At 39.5% G+C, this 17,335-nt stretch overlaps 1 protein-coding gene across 1 annotated transcript in view; it reads right to left on the reverse strand.

Moving 5' to 3' along the window:
* slc1a7a (solute carrier family 1 member 7a) overlaps positions 1–17,335 on the reverse strand; it is a 43,109-nt gene that overhangs the window by 17,118 nt on the left and 8,656 nt on the right. The window contains exons 2-3 of the mRNA XM_020651652.3: positions 16,629–16,708; positions 517–732 (exon numbers count right to left, since the gene is read on the reverse strand). Of these exons, the coding sequence (XP_020507308.1) occupies positions 517–732; positions 16,629–16,708 (296 nt within the window). The remainder of the gene's footprint in view (positions 1–516; positions 733–16,628; positions 16,709–17,335) is intronic.

Raw genomic sequence — 17,335 nt, forward strand, 5'->3', positions numbered from 1 at the left:
AGCAGTAAAATGATCATAGATTCTCTGATTCCGAATGATACTATTAAAAAATGTGGAACACACTAGTTTGACATTATAACAGAATTTAAGCATCCCAACCGTATAGGATTAACATCAGAGGAAAATGGCCTTGGAATGGAAAATGTGTTACGCGAGACAGTTAAACTTTTTTAAACCACTGCATCCTTTGCTTCAGATTTCTAAGTGACTTTAATGGCTTTGTATGTTTTACTGTAGTAAAAAAGGAAGCTTTCTCTTTGTGTATTGTTAATTCTAAGGTTGTTGCTGTTGCATCCACTACGAGTGTTGTATAAGCATATGATATATTATTGAAGCTTTAATTCCATAGTGCCATAAACTACAAGCACTCCCATTAACGGACTGTTAAATATTGTCTCTATGCGTCTAAAAGACTGAGTCTTGAGTAGCAAACACACCTTATTTCTTGATAATGACATTTTTTTCCCAGCCAATCAACACTGAGCTTGTAATTAGAGCTACATAGCTGTTTCTTACCGAATAAGATCCAGCAGAGCGTCAGCAGAGCTCGTCATCGGCTTCTTGCTTTCGTCTGAGTCCTCCTTCTGAGCGGCTCCGCCCGGGTGGATCATGTATACCATGACGATGCCCACTACCACAGCAACGAAGGTGGTCCAGAGGTAGTAAGAGATGGTCATGATGCCCAGACGGCTCGAGCACTTGGCGTCCAGGGCTGCCAGACCTGACATCAAACTGAATGATGGGAGGGAGAGGAAGATGGAAGGTAATGTTAAAAAATCCAGACAGAAACCACTGCTAAGGAATTGAACAATTTGAAAAGTCGATTTAATTGTTCCCACAGATGCTTAAACTAAATGTCTGATCAATTGTTACATACTGTAGCAGTTGGAATGGAAATAATTTGCAACCAGTACCTTAAATGGAGTGTAATTAATTTATTATTTTTTTAACGACATCATACTTTTACCTCTTTTGTTTAGCACAAAAATCTTAACCTTCTACACTTTACTTTTTCAGATGAAGGTATTTAAAGCACATCAATGATTGGAAGTGCCTTTTATTTATTTTCTTTTTATTCCCAATCGGTATTCAAAAGATTCACAGTGAGCTATATGTTTGACTGACAGCAAATTGATCGTTTTATCAAAGAAATGTGTCTCCCAATTGAGGGTTTGCATCCTTCAGCGGCTTTCCTTGAAGGCAGAAAGTATAGGCTGTGCCATTTCGAAGGCTCATTTCCCGAGATTCATTATGTGCAAGTGAAACAGAGTTTTTCGGGCTTGTTCTTGTTCACTTTGTCGGTCTTGTTCTGGGAATTTCCACATTCAGATCCTTAATTTACATTTCACAAAATCCTTAAATCATGAGATTGAAGCCTGCAACCAAAACAACCAGCTACCCCAATACTTGTGACTCTAAAACATTTGATTCACGACAAAAAAATGATTGGAAAACGGAGAAAAACGCAAAGGTGCAAGACTGTGATTTTATTGCCCAACCCACTGCAAATTATTCGTCTTCTTAAATCTAACTTTTGTCATTGATATAGTGTTTATACTGTCGATACAAGCGTTAGTAACATAATGTAGTTTGTGTTGTGTGAATGTATAAATTACATTCATGTGTCAAAACAAGGTTATTAGTACTATTCGTTTTAGCTACCTAACTAGCTAGCCTGCTAGAGGAACAATCCATAGGCATATGGCGTTCAGGCGGTGGGACAACCCTGATGATGGAACCACTAAGCAAAACTTGTTTTCAAAGTAGAGAAAAGCTTCTAAATGAAACACTGGCTCTGGTGTCTTAGATAAGAAAACCTGTGCCATTGAAAGAGATGAAAGCATCATCAGATCCGTGAAAACAATTCCTTAAATCAGTTCGTCTTTGTCTCTTTGTTAAGCTCCTTATCCTAAACTAAAGAAATATGAATCTCCCCAATAAGAGCTTTATTACTCCGATTTTCTTAACATGCCGTGGAAAGTAGGATAAAAAACTGTTTTTGCAAACACTACATAAAGAAAGGAGTGATTTGTATTTAAATAGGATGCTTTGAATATTCCTCTTGCTCTGTAATTCATCCCACTGACGTGCACTGGCAATATCTCTGTCTCAAAGCACTTAAACAACATCAGAAAAGCAGGCAGACATCATTTGTGGGGAGATTTTTAAATGTAAGCACAGCAGTAGATTGGAAACGGTGAAAGAAGAGAGTGCGGGGGAGCTTTTCAAGGAGATTTCTCCTTGTTTGAAGTGTAATCTCGTTTGACTTGGCAAGCCTTTGGATGGGTCTGCAGAGTCTCTTCGTGCATCCAAACATCCATCCTATCATCTGTGAAATGTTGCATTGGACAGAGAACCATCATCTCTTTTCTCTCAGTCACATGAGTCAGCCTCTCGTTGCCCAACGTTTACAGCTTTAATTACAGCATTTTCCTTTCAGCTAGTCTGCCGCTGACTTCTGTGTTAAAAAGATGCCAACTAGTGTGACAACAAAGCTGTTAGAGATTGATTTAAAGGTCCCATATTATGCTTTTTCTGGTTTTATATGCTCTTTAGTGTGTTTTCCAAGTGTCCTGTGCATGTGATGTGGATTTCCGTTGTTGATGATATGTTTGATGATGAAGAAATTTGCTGTTGAGACTGACTTGCTTTTAAACAGAATTATTTATTAACAAGTTGCAGAATCACTGAACACGTCTGCCCAGGAGAGTCAAGAAGCCAATAAAGATCTCTCCCAAACATACATTGAGAGTGCTATTTATACATAATGTCACAGGACACATGAGGACATCTGTTTCTTGTTCTTGGGTATCTCTCTGGACACAGGGATCCCCTTGTTTACCTTGCACTGTGGGGGATCCTATCTTAGATTTAGGCATTTCCTGGCAACTCATCACTCATCCTGCCAACAACACCTCTAAGCAAACATTCAACTGAAGGGGACTCCTCTATCAGATACAAATTCTTTCCAGATGTGTGCAGTATACAACTTAAGGAGCAGTATAATATCTCTGTCCTAGATATTTAAGACACTTCACATGTTTAGGCACATCTATGTGCAAAAATTCAAAGTCCGCGGAAACGCGGCTTCTCCTACGTCCTCCTGTTAGCTGTAGCATTAGCTGCATGTAACGCTCGGTTCTAGCCCCCTTTGATAAAAATTTGTCAGTCCGACGTCATTGTCAGTGTGAGATCACTGATCTCAGCCCATTGGCTCGTTGTGGCAAGCCCTGCAGCTCATGTTGCACGCCCGTTAACTTCTGTAGCACGCCCACGATATGTTGTAGCCTGCAGTAGCACAGTAGTGCTAAGGTGCTAATGTTTATGCTCCCCTCGGACGGAGCCAGTGGCTGCATTCCCAATATGGTAAAAGACATTTCCGAGAACGGTGCTGAGCGACTGACCAATAACGACAGAGCGGATCGGCAGACCAATCAGAGAAGACTTGGCCCAAGTGGGGTCTAACAGTGGGGGCTCAACAGAGCGTAGCTGACGGACTCAGAGCATAGAGGGAGCAAGGAGGAGCAGTACATGAAAACAGACACTTTTTTCGGACTTTAGCTATTGTGAACGTACAAAAGTAGGTACATAGATTAAATATATGAACCCCAAAAAGGGCAGAATATGGGACCTTTAAGAAAAACTTTCCAGGCTAATTTATTTCACTATACTGCAGCTCAATGCTATTTTGCAAAAACAATAATGGGTCACCTAACAGTCACACATTTGTTTAATGTCTGAGGTCACAGTATGAGTGTGGTGGGAAAAAAGGCACAAGCTGGTTTTAAAATAATTAAATGATTTGCAGAGATTTGAAAGAAAATCTCTGTAAATAATAAGGATGTTAAGACAATTTCCTGACGAACTGACAGCTCTAATTCATCAAAGCAATGCCTAATTTGTTAAAAGCCGTTGCAAAGTTAATTAAACTCAGCAAGACTGTAAGTTTTGATCAATCAATCAATCAGTTTTTATTTGTATAGCGTCAACCCATTACAAGTGTTATCTCAAGACACTTTACAAAAAGCAGGTAAAATACCTTACTCTTTGTCTTTTAACATTACAAAAGAGCAGGTCAAAATACCTTACTTATTGCTATATTACAAAGATCCGGCCTATACATTATGATATCCATCATGATTCATCCTTGATGAAGTGTTTAGCCATGAATGACGAAGTGAAGGAAGTCATTATCTACAGTATTTCACTCATGCACCACATGGAAATGTTCACATATATCCCTCACAGCGGGAAATTTTCCCTGTTGGAAAGGGAGGTTTTAAAAGGGAAGACAGAGAACTGAGATGCAGGAAAGATGTGAAAAAGACATTGCAAAAATCCAAGATGGCAGGCAAAGCGACAGAGTCTGACAATATAATGACATTTTTTTTTGCCTTTCGATTAGTCTAATATTTGGACCTAGCCACAGTATGAATGAACGAACAAATGGATAAAAACATACAGAAAGCAGAAAATAGTATAAAACTGTTGTATTACGAGACACTGGTCTCGGGATATAAACAACTAAATCCCCTCTGCCAATCAATCAATCAATCAGCGCCAATTCATAACAAATGGAGCAGGTAAAAGACCTTACTAGTGTAATATTAACTTGAGGACTCGCAGAAAAAATTGTATTTCGGGCGAAAACATTCCCACATGACATTCACCATGAAATTCCTGGAAACGATGTGATTGTACTGTGTAATGTAAATTCCAATAATATTCAACAAATCAAACATTTAGTGAAAAGAAAGAAAACATGAAAACACAAGTGAATTTATACAATCTGACTTCAAATCTGCTATATATGCAACTTCTTCCAATCAAATGGACCCAGTTGCTGACAGCCGTATGACCTCTTGGATCTCTTGTGGACTCTATTAAGCTGGAACAAATGTGTCATACTGCTGGGTATTATTGTCAGCATGCTGTCCTTGCCAGCTTGAGTGGGGCAAAACCAAAAGGTTTTACTACATTAACATTACCATAAACAAAAAAACCCTCAATTCACAAATCTCAACCATTTTACACATGATTAACCACAATGTGATCAGCCTTGATCATTTCAATTCTCACCATGGGTACAACACACGCTTCAGGAAATGTTGTAATTATTCCATCCACCACTGTGTCAGTTTATTAAACCCAAAATGTTGTTTTTCCTTCTGTTTCTGTTTGTGTGTTGCTTCTTGAGTTGTGATAAGAATAACAATTCCAGAAGATACACAGCTTGTGTGATTCCCCCCGCCCCATGAGACAAGAAGTGTAGCATTGGTCAGGGATTAAATGATCTCTAGCAGGAAAATCAGGACGTCATAACTGGAGTCAAGATAAGCATGACAAAACATAACATCAATCTTCTGGGAACAGCAGATGGAGCATTTTAGCTGCGTTGTATGTCCGTTTGTTAGGTGCAGAGACATGTTTGCTTTTTTTTTTTTCTCTTCAGCCAGGAGATCAAAAAAGAGAAAACGATTACATTTTCTTTTAAAGGGGACGATCCAGTAAATCGTCTTACTGGCTTCCTCTTTCTCCTCCTCCCTACTCTGTGCGTTTAAGTCTGATAATAATATCTACATAAAAGGTTGTATCTTTGATGGGATCTGTCTCTGTCTCCTATCTTCTATCAACTTACTTATGTGTCTTGTGAGCAATCAGCAGAAGTGAATATCAGACTTGCATACAAATGCACAGTAGATTTAAGTTCTTTCCACAGACAATACAAAATATATACCTGTGATCAGTGCTTATGGTATTAAAAATACTTTAGTTCAGCCTTATTCCAGCTGTTGCTACTGAGAGGAAAATAATAAGAAGACTCTTGAGCACTGTGTCTACTGTGAAATTTCTGTCCCTCTCCGTGATATCTGAGTCAAGGTGGGATTACAACGCATCGCCTGTCATGTGAAGCTGCCTTGATTGAGAGGTTTTCAAGCCCTAGTAGCAGATCTGCTGCAAGATTTTTGGACCATATGGGGCTTACAGTCCTCACTGCTGCACCTGCGCTGAGCAAGAGCATTACAGTAATCCTTGGTCCAGAAGAAAAAAAGAAGGCTGAGGCTCCTTGGAGAGGGGTTATCTACAGTCTCGGGACAATGTGGTAGGGACACTGTGGCATTTCTCTGGTATACAAAATACTACAATGTACAAATATCAACCGTCTACACTGAAGTGACATGAAAAGGAAGCTTGTTACAAAACCAGCTGGACAAAAATGACTCCTTAGACAAAGAACACTTAGTTCATGGGTTGGATACACTATTGCTTGTCCGCAGTTGGGGCTGGTCCATTATCCTCCATTTACACAAATGGCAATGTATGGAAGAGGATGCTACAGTGCTTGGCTTAAAAAAAGCAAACCCATTTAGAATGTCGCATGTTTTTCTTTTAACTAGTTGTCATGCCCTCTGGCTCATCCTAACCTGAAGGTCTCTCTCTCTCTCACTTTCTCTCTCAATCCTGTGTGCTTGATGATAGGAATGGGGTGTGCAGAAGTTTGGGTTCAGCTGCACTATTGAGTTGTTGTTCTCAACTAAGATATATTATTAATTTCCTGTTCCTCAGTCTGTTGGGTTCATAGTATTGGACGGTGATGCAACATTCCCACATGATCATGAAAACCTGGATACATCAATATCCCCCACTATCTGCCTGGTCTCAAGGTCTTATTCACAAAGCATGTTGTGCAAATGATTGTCAAACATAAACGCACCCTGTAAGTGTTTTGCATCCATGTAGCTTACTCCTGTTTTGTGACTGATTGTGGAGAGAAACCTTCTGAACCTGCACCATCTGTGCTGAGCTGTGCTTTGTGCTTTCATTCTGATACAGTTTGATTCTCTCCACATTGAGATGATGAGCTGAGAGGGAAGGGGAAACCTTATACAGCTTTTGTAAGCCAAAAAGGAGATATGAGTTTCACCCTTTAAAACAAAGCTTCTTCAATGGATTGAGTGAGCAAGGGCAACTCAGGAGAAAAACCCCTCTCAAAATGTGTTCCTTTTTGTGCTGGGTCAAGCTGCTGACAGTCCCCGACTAATTTAACCCTTGATTATGTTTATTTTATTTTATTTATTTTATTTATTTTATTTATTTTATTTATTTTATTTATTTTATTTATTTAAGGTAAAGCGGAGCGAGGTTGTGTATGGCCTTGAAGGTGAGGAGCAGAATTTTGAAGGTGATGCGATGTTTAACCGGGAGCCAATGAAGCTGCTGTAGGACAGGAGTGATGTGATTAACAGAGGGCGTTCTGGTGATGATGCGAGCGGCAGAGTTCTGGACCAGTTGAAGTTTGTGGATGGACTTGAGAGGGAGACCAAAGAGAAGGGAGTTGCAGTAGTCAATGCGGGATGTAACCAGGGTGTTGACGAGGATGGCAGTACTGCTCGGAGTGAGGGACGGGCAGAGGTGATTAATATTACAAAGATGGAAATAAGCAGACCAGGTGACATTATTGATGCGAGCTTGGAATGATAGTGTGCTATCTAGAATGACACCCAGACTCTTAACATGAGTGGAGGGAGAAACTGAGGAGTGGTCAATAGCCAGAGAAAAACTGTCGAGTTTAGAGATTGTTGATTTGGTGCCGATGAGGAGAAGCTCGGTTTTGTTACTGTTTAATTTGAGGAAGTTGCAGGTGAACCAGGATTTAATTTCTTGCAGGCAATCAGTCAGGGAAGTGGGCGGGAGGGAGGAGGTGGGTTTGGTGGATAGGTAGAGCTGAGTGTCATCCGCATAGCAGTGGAACTGGATGTTATACTTACGGAAGATATGGCCAAGAGGAAGGAGATAGATGATGAACAGAAGGGAGCCCAGGTTTTTTCAAGAATTTGGAATAGGAAGGGTAGATTAGAGATAGGACGGAAGTTATTGAAGTCATTTGGGTCTGCAGCAGGTTTCTTAAGTATAGGGGTTATTGAAGCTGACTTGAAAGAAATGGGAACAAGACCAGAGGTGAGGGAGGAATGTATGATGGCCATTATTAGGGAAGACAGGGGGGGTAGGCAAGCTTTTACCAGGACAGTAGGAAGAGGGTCTAATGGACAGGTAGATGGTTTAGTTTTCCGAATGAGGTCAGATATTTCAGCAACAGCAGGAAGTTTGAAACTTGAAAGTGAGCGAGAGAGAGGGGGTAAGAAGACTGGGAGAGATGAAATGTTAGGAGTCAGTTGCTGGGGAATCTTGTCAACTTTGGCAGTGAAAAATGACATTAAAGAGTTACAATAGTCAGTGGAATACAGGTGAGAAGCAAGAGAGTCCGGTGGATGTAATATGTTGTTGATGACAGAGAACAGTGTCCTTGTATTCCCTCCACATGATACCTGTGTAGTGAGTTGATTTTGCTGTAGAGAGACTGTCCTTGTAGTGGAGAATGTGGTTACTGTACATTTCTCTGTGAATAAGAAGTCTAGTTTTCTTGTAGAGATGTTCCAGGTGAAGGCCTTTTGTTTTTATGAGCAAATAAACCTGCAGTCACTCTGACCATGACTGTTTGTGGAGGCCTCTGTTGCTCTTGTGAGCAATCACATACTTGGCTCAATGGCTCTCAACAATTACCAGCAGTTTGTTTTCAACAACACTTGTTACCCTGCTGACAACAAGGTGACCTCACTTATAATGAAAGAGACAATATGAGTCAACTGCGAGGCGGGTTCTAGGCATGGGCATGGCAATCCCCCCCCCCCAAATGCTCAGCCTTCCCCACTAAGGCCAAATATCCTCCTTTCACCTCAAAATACAGAAATAAAAGTTTAATTTTTTTCCTCATTGATTCAACAAATCAGAAAATGCCACTCCCAAATGATTGGTTGGTTTGGCCATATAACATAAGATAATCCTTTATTCGTCTCACAATGGAGAAATTTACAGTGTTACAGCAGCAAAGCAGGATAGCAAAGACAAGAAAAAGCACACATTGCACACAGTGCATGATTAAATAAAAAATTGAAAAATATATAAAAATGTAAAAAAATAGATTAAAAGAAAAAGTTTAAGAGCCAGCAACAGGACTGCAGTTGTAACATGATGTAATAAATGTGGATGTATAAAAAAACACTATCATGCACACAGTGCACATAATGATGAACATGTTATTGCACAAGTAGTTCCATATATTATTATTGCAATGTAGATAAAAAACAGGCAGTGGTTTATGTTACATAATATAATATTATTGCACAAGAGGTTGGAATGGATTGTCCGGTTATGAGTGAGTTTTGTGATCTACTGAGAGCAGGCTTGGTTGAACAGTCTGACTGCAGCAGGAAGGAAGGACCTGCCCAGTGATGTTTCAGTACCATGCAGGGGGTGGGAGACGTTCATAACACATAAAATATGGAGACAAGCGAGAGATGTTGTCAGTTTTCTGATCAGTTGACTGTCACTAAACTGTACACAGCCTACTTGAAGCCGTGAAAGCGTAGCTTGTTGAGTGGTAGACTCGGTCTGGGAAATTGGAATTTGATTGATATTTTATATCATAGTTGCGTCCAGTGTCCTAATTCCCTTCAGGCGCACAAAGTTACATGAGAGAAAAGAGAAACTTTGTGATTCTTTGTCATTAAGAAGGCTATAACAAGTTAGGTGGGCTGGATATGGATGGATTTGTTAGGGTTATTGCACATATTTTGTGTCACAGAACTAAAAAAACACAAAACATAAAAACCGACACAGAAAAACACTTAACTTAAATAAACTACAGGCGCAAGTAGAAAAGTTATACATTAATTACTTTGGTTTACTTTAGATAAAAACAAAACAATCCGAGTAGTATTTTACAGTCGTAAATAAATCGTATTAACTTTAGTAGTTGGTGACCAACCAACATCTCTCACTGATGAACATTTTATTGCACAAGTAGTTCCATATATTATTATTGCAATGAAGATAAAAAAAACAGGCAGTGGTTTATGTTACATAATATAATATTATTATATAATTATATATAGTAACATAAACCAACCCCCCCCATTCAAAGCAGTCTTGAACCGGGCCTGGTCACCAGTTCAATTGAAGGTCAGGGCAGGTCAGTGTTGCTTAACGTGTTAGTGGCTCTGTGTTGATCAAGTCTTGTTGTACATAAGAGGCCATTTCAAAATGCAGAAGCGTAAAAGCACATGTCATTTAATCATTTTTGCTGTGGAGTTTTGAGCTCTTGGTTTGGGTTAGTGGGTTTTTTTTTTGGCCATTGGGGGTAAACTCTACTGTCCTGCTGTGAACAGTGTGTTTGTTCCTCTCTGTATGCTGAGATTAAGAAAAACAATTCATCATAAACCTCTTGTTCATCTAACTCGGCTGCCTGACCTGCCGAGTTGACCAATAACATACAGTATACAGCTGCCAAGTTTGTACCATCCGGAAAGGGCAGATAAACAAGAGTGTTATGTATAACAAACCCAGCAGGGAAATAAAATAACTGATTAGAGTTAAATAACATTACACAACAATATATAATATATAATAATATATGTTTTTGATATAATTTAACAAAGTGTAATGAATTTATGCAGCATGTTCCTTTCAAACCACATAATGGTTTCAAACAGGGTCAAACAATCTGGCCTCTTTTAACCTTTTGATTATTTTACTCAAAAACTCATCCACCAGAGCTCCATGTTTCTCTTTATTTTTTCTGTTGAGCACTGTTTACTCCCTCTCAGCATTTTGTTCCATTAAAATTGACCAAATAAGGACAAAAACCCTCTCAGACATAGCTATTATCTACCATTACCACTGACTACCCATGAATGCCTGCAAACCATGTCTCTTTTTTTGAGCTGTTTGCTGTCTGGCAGAAGAAAGACAAATGATGGAATGCTGCTAGAAAGCCACAACAATACTTCTAGCTTTTGTTTTTGAGCCTTTTTATAAACAGGGATGATTGTGTGATATTGTTTATGCTAAGACCCGAATCAACTTCTGTCAAATCTCTCACTTTTTTTCTTGCACTTTTGAGCTGCATTGTAAACACAACAACGCAGGAGAAAAAGAAATACATGCTGTGGATACTTTTTTTTAAAAGTCGCTGGGCTCTTTTTCACGATTGAGTGATGCAAAGCGTTTCGGGGCGTGTCCAACTATAGTTTGCTAGTACGGAGGAGCAAAATCGAGTCTTTAAGTGAGGTGCAGGGTGCAAAATGGTTTGATTAAGTTGCCTGATCATTCTGAGGTTTTTTTTTGGTGTTACATGAATCAAATCAATCAGAGCATCAGCTCTCGTTCCCTTTAAGAGCAAAGTGTGCCTACTGGCTGGCGCATTGTTATTTACCCGGCAGATTTCAGTCTTTATTCATATATACACTGAACCTTGGCTGGCTCTTTTAAATTCTCTCCTTTCATTGAGCATGCAGAACATACACAGGTTATATTTAGTTGAAGCAAAAACAGAGACTATCAAAAAGAAGCAGGGAACATTCCTGCATGAGGCACAAAAGTGTATCAGAGAAAAAAAACACTACTTGTCTCCTGCCACATTTGCTGAAAGAAGATCCTTTGGATGGAAACGTTGCCCTTAATAAAGATGCTGAACAGTGTACAGACCTTTTCCTTTTTTTGTGCAGTTTACACTTTTTTGTCCTACACCTGTATGCAATTTACTTGGATGTGTGCAGACCAGTGTATCCTCATTAATTATTAAAATAACAGCAACAGGATCATAGAGGATCTATGTAAACTAAAGGTCAAATAAAGGTAGGCTGTAAACGCGTTTTTACCTATTTTCTCTGCTGGAATCTTTGGTTACAATAGACACTAGACAGTCTGTGTTAATATGTGTGGGCTCGATGTTTGGCAGCACTGAATGTAACGTATAAGAATGACTCTCTATCCAGCTCTCTGTTGCATGCATGTAAGTGTTTGCTTCTGCATGTGAGCACACCTGGCAGAGAGCTCAGTGTCGTACTCAGCTTTAGGCTGTGTGCAGCCCAAAAGGTAGCAGAGCAGCTGCTAAACAGAGCAGTTGTAGCGCTGCTGTGCTTCCCCTTTGTGCTTAACGGGCAGACTAGAATTTTGTTATGAACTGAACTTATGTATTTCCATCTTTCTAATGCATTCTCTAAAGGGCAGGAACAAGCTGCACCATGGACCTAACACCAGGTTTTAGGTGGTTTATGGCGCAGTTGATTTCTGCATCGTCAATATAGGATAATAAAAGGGATGGCAATGTGAATAATAATAATAATAAAGACATCATCATAATAATTTATTTCTTAAAGTGCAACCAGAACAACAAATAAGGCACCATTAAAGGGGCTATATGTAACTTTCAAAAATACTGCATTTGTAGCGATACCACATGGCCGTTAGTCGAACTGCACCAGTAACCTGTTGCTCTCTCTCGCCTGCTCGTCATACGTGGTCGTACGTACACAAACAAGCATCATCATCAGCCGCGAAACACTGGATATTTACCGGCATAATGTTTGAGGAGATAAGTGGTCACACACATGTGAAAGTCTGTGAAGGAGTCTGTGTGTCTGTATTCATTCTCCATCCTACAAACGACAGTCTCTGCAGGCACTGGCTGAGAGCAGGAGTGTGTGATGAGTTTGTCCACCTTTGAGAGCTCTTAGGGCGGATAGAAGTGTGTGGAAGGCGGCCTCTGGCTGTGAAGGTGAAGACCGGGAGTGTGTGATGAGTTTGTCCACCTTTGAGAGCTCTTAGGGCAGATAGAAGTGTGTGGAAGTGCGGCCTCTGGCTATATCGGGAGTGTGTGATGAGTTTGCACTGTTGATCTCTGTAAGCGGAGTGGAGTGAAGAGGACATTGAGAACGTGCATAAAATGTCACTTCCTGGAGCTTTTGCGGAAAATACGACCCAGGGAAAATTTTTATACAGGCAACACAGATGAACATCTACTTTTTCACATCAGTTAACCGTTTGTTTATTAATGGGCGATAAAAAACTATTTATACATGTAAAAAGTTACATATAGCCCCTTTAAGCTTATAGTGATCTTATTAATGAGCACATGGCTGGAACCCAGTCTCTCTAAGAACACCCTGACATTCAGTAAAAAGGACAGAAGTGCTCCAATTTGCAGGAAGGCTATTATTAGGCTGCTTTTGATGCTATGCGCCGGTACATAAGTGCTGTCTCAAGAAAATGACATGCACTCATTTGATCGTCATTTCCTTCTTTTAATCAGAGAAATACAGAGAATTATCATGCTACAGGCCCTAAGAGTTCAACAGCTCACGCCGATCCTTTGTTTGATAAGAAGTCATAAAGCAAAATATCAGATCTAAAGGTAAAGGATTAAATATCAATCTTCCTCATACATGCTCACATTACATCTATAACTGTGGCTGAATGTTTTGAATCACAACAAGTTTAATTCAAATTATATACTGTACATGCTGTTCCGTTAAATTGTACATCTTAACATAAATGTTTGAGAATATTTACGTCGTATTATTTTAGCCCATCTAAGACCTTTGACCTTATTTTAAATCAACGTGTCAAAAAACACTACTTTGTCTTGTGATTTTGATAATTTGTCTATTTTTGTTTAAATATGCTGATGACAATGATGATTCTAGCAGCTATGGGTTCAATTCTTTGTACGCAGAGACGTCATTATAAATATGCCCCCATGGGTGCTGATGAGTTTACAAATATCTAATGGCCAGAAGTTCTCTTGACAATAAATCTTTTTTGGTAGATGTAGATGACTGTGAAGCACTTTGTAGTAATTCAGTCATTTATTTATTGCATAGTATGCAAGTGATAATAATTGGGAATCACCATTAATATGTGCTTAAAAGTGACAAATCTTGTGACAGAAGCAGATTTCAATGTGGAATGTTGTCTAAACATACATGTTGAATCAACAGCTTCAAATAGTTAGTGGAAAACTTTGACCTCTGAACCAGTTTTCAACATCCTTTCAACAGAAAATTGCTCGCTTGAAGTTATCAGCACTGTGAAAATGGTTTGAATCAGCCACATGTTTGTTTGGATGCTGCATGTCATTGAACTGCTCTTCACTTTTGACCTCCATATGGTAGCCAAAGCATTGGTAAATAAGACCTTCCAATAAGCATTCTTTATTAAAATACAGAGGAGTCTTTCACTAGAACCAACAGGAAGAAGTCATAAACATATCTATTTTTTTTTTAACTCTAGTTCTATAAATTGTAACACTTTAATTACAATCCCAAAAATAAGAGACACATGGAACATAAGGACGCTGTAAGTGGAGTGGCCATTGATTCTGGCGGGTTCATGGGATAATCTGGTTTCCGCTTTTGCTGGTGCGCAGATGGCACTGGGAAGGGAAAAATGGGGACAGGCAGGCTATAGGGCTGCTGCTGATATTCACCCCTAGATAAGCCCTGCTGTTCAATGAACAATATCGACCAGCCGCTCTGTGCATCCCAATCTAGATACAGACTGCTGTCGTCAGAGAGAAGATAGACAGAACTAAAGACAGAAATATAGGCTACATTTGTTTCTGTGGGTGCTTCCAGGGTCTCAAAGATATGATCACTTTAACTTGCCATTCGCTGCACATAGGCAGGAACTGTGAAGTTATTACACAGAACAGAACAGCTGTGGAGTAGCAAGAATGCATTCCACTTTCATTATCCATTATTACTTCCATCCAGTCATCGGCAGGCACCAGAAGTAGGCTTGTGTTTCACACAATCAGCCCCCATCAGCCTGAGCCCATGCATGTGTATAGTGTTAAATGTTTGTCCTGATTGCTTCTGCATTCCTGTGTGGCGAGCTGGTGTGTGTGTTCTGCTCAGCTGGGTTTGGCCTCCTGCCTGCATGCACTGTCTCAGATTAGTTGTAATTAACGTCTCTCCACCTCACGTGTAACACGCTTGGCAGGAATTGCAATGAAATGATCACTTGCTCTGATTCAAGTGGAATGGACCTTTTTTAAATTCATGTATTAAAGAAGAGAAGCATAGCCTTTCTGCCCTTAACCTTGCAGAAACAAAGACAGAAAAAGTGAATAGAACAAGAGATAGACAGAGAAGAAGGCACAGGAGGTAGAGATAGAATGACAGACAGAGAGAAAGAGACATAGAGAGGAAGGGAGGATTAACTTCTCATCCAGTCTTTGCTGTTGCATAGATTGTAAGTAGCTTATTGCACAAAGCAGCCTGCATGTAACCGGTGCGTTTGCATGATTTGTTTGGGAGTTTTTTCATCTGTGTGTTGGACAGCAATGACCTCAGGCAGGCGACTGAGAGCTTTGGGCCTAAAATAGTCAGACTGAAGAATCTGGCAGGCTCAGTGCGTCTCAAACTGCATCCAAATCTATAAAAGGGCAACAGGTTTACTTTGATATAAACCACGACATCTGTGATCCTGGATGTTATAAAAGGTATAGGGATTCAGTGAAAATCTTGACTAGATTGTGCTTCTCATCTACTTTAATCAATGTGTACACAGCTAAAGGAGCAGTTAAGATCAGCTATGTATGAAAAGTTATGGGACTGTATAAAATGATTATGAGATGAGAGTGATTTTACATTTCAACTTAAATTAGATTTTTTTTTCATTGAAAGAGTGAAACTTCCCCCTCATTCTTAAACTCTTTAATAACATTGGGATATTCAAGAATCATTGTTATGATTTAAATAAGTCTTCATATTGGGGCTGATTTGGGTATTATGCTGTCAGTTATTTAAACAGAGAGTTGTATGTTTCCTATTGCAGATGCCCTTTCATGAAATTCAGTTGGGTGCTCATTGAAATCCCTCTCTGCAGTGATTCGCATTGTTAATCCTATTGTTTTGTTTGATCCGTTTTATTCAACTTTAACTTATTTGAATCTTTTTGATAATCTCTTTTTTAAGGATTCAGCTTTTATGCCTCTATAGACAGGATAGTGAATAGAGTTGGAAACCTGGGTGAGAGAGAGACAGAGAGAGAGAGAGAGAGAGAGAGAGAGATAGGGGGAATGACATGCGGGAAAGGGGCCAAAGGTCAGACTTGAACCATGGCCGCCTGCCCTGAGGACCACAGCCTCTGCACACAGGGTGCAGGAACCATCATCCAGTCGTTCACGTAATGATTTTTAAATAATCCAATATCCAATATCCAATATCCTCCATCTGAGGCAGTCAATTTTCTCAGAAGGAAACTCAAATAGCGTAAAGGCTGGACAAATGTGATGTTTCGTATTGCCAGCAGCCCTGACTTTCTCAGGCACTTTAGTATAACATGACAGTAGTATTAACTACAGTCAAATGCAACAGGGTGCTGTCTGCAGCAACCTTGTTTTACATGTATGTTTGAGGAGGAAAGAAGCTGCTGGGTGAACGCAGGTATGTCTTCTTTAAAGTTTTGTACACCTAGGTTTAATTAGGTTTATTTCATTTGAACGTAGGACATAAATCAAAATAAGGAGATGACTTGATGCAACAGGTGAAAGTGATTATCCAGAGCACATGTGTTTGTTGTGTTGTTGTTTGCCTATGATTTTGCATCTTACATGTAGCTTTCAGTACAGAAGATGTACACACAGTTTCTTTCTTGTGTTTGTGCTTAGAGTATGTGATTACTGTGTGTGTGTGTGTGTGTGTGTGTGTGTGTGTGTGTGTGTGTGTGTGTGTGTGTGTGTGTGTGTGTGTGTGTGTGTGTGTGTGTGTGTGTGCTGCTCTTACCTGGATACAACGAGGGGCAGAATGAGCATTTTCAACATCCTCATTAGCAGCTCTCCAGGAAACTGGAAGTACTTCACCTCCTGCAAATGGCACAGTAAAAAAATGTTCATACACAATGTCCAACAATGCAAGAAAACTGAAAAGCATATGTTGTTCACTTACATGACCATTTGTAGGAACACAAAACATTTTATGAAGACCCAGTTGGATGTTCAAAAACTGTCTCAAAAATGTTCATGCAGGGCATGGAGTTCCTCAGGGATTAGTCCTTGTTACTCATTAATTTAATCATAGCTTATATTAAATATAGGAAACGCCTTCTATTTAATGATGTTTATGATGGACAACTATAACCCTTAGCCAAATCAATTCAGTTAATGAATGCAATGAGAACATCTGCTACCAATGCTTAAAAACATTGATTGATTATTGATGGTATGGATGCTGAAACTAACAGGGAGAAATTACATGGTAAAGCCAGTCTTTAATTATTCCCTTCAATTCAATTATTTGACACTGTGGGAAATTAGTGTGTAGGGTGTCAATTACTTGCCCAGAATTGATTTACGACATACAATTGGATAACAGAAACATCTTACTTTACAATCTCTTCCTCGTTCTACATACTGACCTAACATTCAACAAACATGTAGCCTTTTTTTATTATAAATAACTGAAACTTACAAAGTTGTTTTACATTAGTGGAC

This window comes from Labrus bergylta, chromosome 4, assembly GCF_963930695.1.
Source record: "Labrus bergylta chromosome 4, fLabBer1.1, whole genome shotgun sequence".
Classification (NCBI taxonomy): Eukaryota; Metazoa; Chordata; class Actinopteri; order Labriformes; family Labridae; genus Labrus; species Labrus bergylta.